Source organism: Malaya genurostris, chromosome 1 (genome assembly GCF_030247185.1).
Source record: "Malaya genurostris strain Urasoe2022 chromosome 1, Malgen_1.1, whole genome shotgun sequence".
Lineage (NCBI taxonomy): Eukaryota > Metazoa > Arthropoda > Insecta > Diptera > Culicidae > Malaya > Malaya genurostris.
The window spans coordinates 166,065,688-166,071,607 of record NC_080570.1 but is presented as its reverse complement, the minus strand read 5'-3'; the positions used below and the strand labels follow the sequence as shown (position 1 = coordinate 166,071,607).

Sequence of the window (5,920 nt, the reverse complement as noted above, 5' to 3'; positions counted from 1 at the left end):
GACGCAGTAGTTATTTCATATACTCAAACTATAAGTGAGACCTGCTGTCTCTGGTTGATCCGTTTGACTCTAAGGGTAAGATGAAAATAAGTGCATTAGTCATAGTCGAGTATCCAACAAAATAACATGGTGACTACTAATGTGGTGACTATTGGTACAATAACCCCATTTATTGCTACTAAATTCCTTTTTTGGTTTGTCGTGCTCAGCGGTTTTTATTACGAAACTAATTTACCCCTGAAATTTTACTTTCTTGAGCTATACAAGTAACTCGGTGTTATAAATTTCTGAATTTTCAAGTATGGATTGTAGGTCTGATTTGTAAAAATATAAAAATGAGCTCGATATGTTCGCCATATTGAATAGTTTTAATATGTAAAAATGTCAATGTTTCTGGAAGCATTGGAAACCAACATTGGTCACAAACTTATTATTATTATTTGTCGATTATTTAACCTTGGTTTTAACAGTCACAAACTATAAAGTGGAGCTTATTCATTTCTAGCAGAAATGACAGAACCGCTTTTTTACAAAATTAGGTTTAAATGATAGTTCCTGTGGCCCCACAGGTTGCTGGTAAATTTCCAGATCTGATCTCCGGCCCCGGAATAACAAGGCGTTAGAATTGCGGTTTCGATTTTACAGTGTTGAAGTTCTAAAACGTTATTTAGAGCGTAGACGCAATAAAAATGGAAAAATTGTCCTGAATTTAGTTCAAAACTATGGGCTGTTCTTAGTTTACATGCAAGAATCAAAGATACGTAATATGAGGATATGAGAAAGGCTTCATAAAACCCTGTTGTTTCTTATCCAGCATTTACTCATTTTTTGTTCAAAAACCACGTCTACCCAAGAATTGAGCAGTTGTATAAAGAAAAGGCTGGCCGATGATCGACGGATGTCAATTAAAAGTCAGTGACTCTTTCATAAGAAATCGTATCAATAAAATTAACCCGGCTCTACTCAATTTAGGTTAAAACACCATTTCGTTGTCACAAGTAAGAGTGTATTTACTAAGTTTGAGGTAATCCGGATAAAAAGAAGATCAATTACAAAAAATATCGAGCTTTGGAAATGATTTATTAACACAAGAACATATTTTTAGTACCAATCACGTATGAGTGAGATTTGAAATCCCAATTTAAGTTGATTGGAGTATTGTATTCAAGTACATTGCCGCCATATTAAAACTCTCGGTATTCTAATTAGATCTGCAATTTAAACTAGATCACACGAAACATGCTTGATTTCTATAACGCCTCGATATTTGTACTACAGCAGAGCTCAAAAAGACTTAAAATACTCAATATTTTATACAATCCATCTGTTCCTCACAATAAATTTGGTGAAGCAGGTAGCGTAGCCTTAAAAAAAGGAGATGAATTCTATTGTCAAAACTGCCTACAACCCTAACAAATTTGTATGGAAAATAAATAATAATAATAGGAAAAAATAAAAGAACACTCCTTACAAAATAAAAACCTTGGCTACGCCATCGGTGGAGCGCGTACGTGCATCATGTATTAGCGATATCTTTCAAGAGGAGTTAGAATTGTTTTCGTTGATTTATTAGACATATGTGTTATAACAAGTACTAATAACAATGATAGTTAACATTTGATGTAAGATTTCGAGTAATGCATGTATCTAGGCCTAGATATTATTATCATATTATTCATAAAAAAGAAAACACTTTACAAGCGCGTATAACGTTTCGTAAATTATTATTTAAGTATGTAATTTATTTTGTCATAATGACTTTAATCAACATTTTGGAAGTAACAAACATATGAAATGCATAATATATACTGAGAAACGTAAACTACAATAATTTTATTAGTATGCATCGAAAGTCCATCTTCATTATAATATCACACAAGCAAAGAATTTAAAAAATCAAGAAATGATTGTGAAGAAACGTGAAATATGAAACTTGTCCATCGATTTAAACAGGCTGGGCAACGTACGGGATAATTGCATAGCTACAGTAACAATCATACACCTCGGCGAACGACCAAGTAGTAAAAACCGGGGTAAAATATATGATATTACAAGTAGCCTACTAAATCTGTATGTGGGACATCTACACAAAATCAGCTATCAATTTGTTTCATCTATTTTTTCGGTTAGAAACTCGAAAATATATGATAGATATTTTATTTATTTCAATGTGATACGAGAAATGATTTTTTGAATTTCCGCGTCCACAAAAAAGAGCCTTTTTCAACAGCCTATACTGAAAAATCTAATGCAGATGCAAAAATTCGTCCAAAACATCAAATGTGCGTCTTTTTCTTAGCTTCCAAATAAGCAATTACAAAAAAAAAACAATCTTATTTATTTAATGAAAAAAGTTAAACGTTCATAAACAAACAAAAAAAATTTCAATCTTTTTCTTCTTATTTTGGTTGAAAAAATGAGCCTTAGGCATTTGACTATATTATATTCTGGCAAAGTTTGAGAGTGAAAAGATTAATACTTTCGGAACAGTGAATTTTCCAATCACGACCCGCACGCGCTGAGCGTACCGCAGCGCGACTCGCTCGGACTTGAGCAGTTTTTCATTCCTTAACATTCCGACTACCAAGCCTCAAAAAAACAGTCGCAACGGTATTTTCCAATGGGTGTATCTTCGTTGGTACTGAACCCATTTAGATATCTTTAGTATCAATGAATTTTTTGAAGTGTTTAGATTAATTTAGACAAATACTGACTTGGATTTGAGCTTTGATCTATTTTGAAAATTGAAAATGTCGGTGCTAGTACTGTAACTATGTGTCGCAACAATTGTTAGAATCCCAAGAATACCACCCTCGGACCCACGGTTCTTCGTTCATTGAAACTTCGCCATCCTTTGAGACACCCCCACTGTCACAAATATTCTTAGTAATGACACTTTTAATGATCGTGTAAGGGCCGCTATTGATAAGTTATAATCAAAAGTTGTATTACTAGTCTAATGTTTATCATCTAAATTAAATCTGTATGTGAACTGAGAATTTCAAATTTCATCCTAGATTTTCAAGTGTATAAAATAATTTTAAATCATATGTTTGATGACAACATGTGAATAATGATTTTTACCCATATTTGTAAGGTTCTGCCATCTGCTTTCGTACAAACTTAAATAAATTGAAAAATTCGTCCAAAATTATTCAAAATATATGTCAAAAGAATCACCATAACGAAACCCGGTGAACGACCGCAACTAGGTTAAAGCCGGGTATAAATAAAAAAATCACCATAACGCTATCTCGTATTGATCACTCTGATTTGATTCTTCACTAGGTTTTAATATGCTTCGATACAAATAAGATTTGATGTGATTTACACTTCCAATTTGAGTAATACTTAAGTGTAATGTTCCGATTTTTATCAGTGTAAAATCACTTTACCTATAAATTAGGTTATGGAAATTAACTAGAAAGTACTAAAAATTAGGTAGTTTTGCGATTCCGTGCAAGCAGATTTCTGTTTAGTGTAGCACAAGAGATGGAATAACATTTCTTCATCTTCATAATAGACTTTATCGAGAACTTAATTTGAACCTGGAAACGGAACTGATTTTTCTTTGAAATAGTAAACGATTCTTCGTGCTGCGAACATTTGAAATTTGTGAATAATCAATTCTACTTCTGGAAAATGGCCAAACTAACATTTTTGTATCGTTCTGATGAAGTGAACTGTGTGAAAGTGTCAAAAAGACAACTTCCGCTGATTGGTGGTGATAATTTAATGGTGAAGTGATGTATACACATTTGAATTTTATAATAATGGATTCTTATTACCAGATGCTGATGGATTTAAATTCAAAAGGCCTAATTTTCGACCAACCCGCTATTGATGGAATGGAATTGGAAGAATTTACCAAAAAATATCAGCTGCTTTCTCCTGCTGAGCTACGTGCCTCGTTACAAGTTTCCACGGCTGATTTGATGTCAATTTTAAGCCAAAATGTGCCTTGTGTAGGATGTAGAAGAAGTGTCGAAAGATTGTTCTATCAATTGATGCTTTCTGGACATCCCACACTCGACCCAGTCGTGATTACCAGTAAAGGCATCTTAACTATAAATGAAGATAAAATCAGGTGTCCGCAAGCAATTTGCACGTTACTTTACAACCATAAAACGCTATTAGATGGAGTAGTGGACAATCAATTGCGGAATCGAAAAAAAAATCGATGTAATCTACATTCTTTGGAATCTTTTCGTTCACGCCCGTTTTCAGAAACATGGAAAGATTTGTGGGACTGCATGAAACAGCAATGCAAAGACGAAGTTGCTGTAGTAGAAGCTTCCGAATTACAAACTACGTTGAACACATATCTCAAAAAGCATAGATTTTGTCAAGAGTGTCGCTCGAAGGTATCTAAATAATATTCAATTTTTGTTGTAACAAATCGAACGAATCATTTTTAGGTCGAGAAAGCTTATTGCCTGTTAGTAAATGAAAGTGATCCTGTGAATGAAAAAGGATATGCAGCCCATTTATACTCAGATATCAAGCGTTGTTTAGCCGACAAGCATATTCATTTGGAAACAAAGTATGAATACATAGACAGTTTGATCAAAAGAGCCGAACCAGAATTAAATGGCAGGTGAGTTCTTTCACATATTGAAAAGGAAAATTATCGACCTATCTGAACATTTCAGAATTGCTAAAAATCGCGAACGTCACGCTAAAACTCTTGAAATCGCTCAAGAAGAAGTTCTTACATGCATAGGAATGTGTCTTTATGAAAAACTAAGACGAATAAGTGTTTGTCTTCATGAAGAAGAGAACGCGTGTGACGTGTTGTCAGCTGTTGCAGTACACGCATTGAATCGAAGTTTCGATATGGCTGTTGAACAAAAACAAGGAATAAGCAACTTAGAATTACTTTATCAAGAAATTAGCCGCGAAGAAAAATGTAAGGAACTCAAGAAGGAACAGAAAAGGTTAAAAAAACGACGGAAGCGAAATGAAAAAAGACACTTAGGCAATATATCACACAATCTTCAATGTTGTGAAACGGAACCGGTAGCTAAAGAATTTATTTGTAAGACTGAACAACATAGTCACGAAAAGAATGAAAACTTATCTCTTTATAAAGTTTCCGTTATGAAAACTAACGGGTCGCGTGTGAGCTTTAATTACAATAAGGACTGTGATTTCACCGAACCTGATTTAGCTTCCACTATATACAACTCATGTGACGAAATGGACTCGAACAACTCGTCCACACCCTATACACTGACCGACGCAGGATACTCATCTGAACCCCAAAATACAGAGTTCTATCATCCTCAATCAAGAACATCAAGTCTTGTTAGCACTCCCGAGGGCTCAGAAGTAGCATGTTCAGAGGGTTTTTGTAATCACGACAGTTCAATACAATCAAATAAGTCAACAACGTCAAAGACGATGTCATCATTGGCCGTGAGATCAAATCTAATAGCACGACCTACTATGACTCTTCAGGAAATGTTGGTATGTTTATATTATCGTTGATCATCTTTCCTTCAATTCATTGCTATTATTTTTACTAGGATAAATCTTCAACTGAAGACGACGATACTGAAATTGACTTTATTCCACAAGAACACATTTTGCAATTCAAGCTACGCAGCAATACTATCAGACAGCAAAGAGAGGCCCTTCGTCGACAGCTTTTGAATAACTTTGAAAGATTATGCATCAACCATTGTAAAGGAGAACATCATGGCCAATGATGATTTCTCAAATAATTCGGAATGGGAGAATTTACCTGCTATGCAGTCAATCTGGTTCATTTCTTTGGAATCATGTTTTTCTTTCCGGAAGAAGAGGCAAACGACTACAAAGTGAAACCCTCTATAATAAAGCAAAATGATTTGTTAGGTTATGTCTGCTCGACCACGAATAAATTTATATTGATTCAAAATGAGTTTTTTCTCGAAAT

The 5,920-nt window shown here is 34.2% G+C and overlaps 1 protein-coding gene across 1 annotated transcript; it reads left to right on the top strand.

The window, feature by feature from the left end:
* Positions 1-3,469: 3,469 nt before the first annotated feature.
* Positions 3,470-5,902, top strand: LOC131426693 (gametogenetin-binding protein 2-like). Its single transcript, XM_058589605.1, has 5 exons — positions 3,470-3,738; positions 3,792-4,364; positions 4,419-4,597; positions 4,653-5,469; positions 5,529-5,902. Exons 1-5 carry the CDS (start codon positions 3,643-3,645, stop codon positions 5,709-5,711), a joined length of 1,848 nt encoding a protein of 615 aa, XP_058445588.1. The 5' UTR covers positions 3,470-3,642; the 3' UTR covers positions 5,712-5,902.
* The last annotated feature ends 18 nt before the right edge of the window (positions 5,903-5,920 follow it).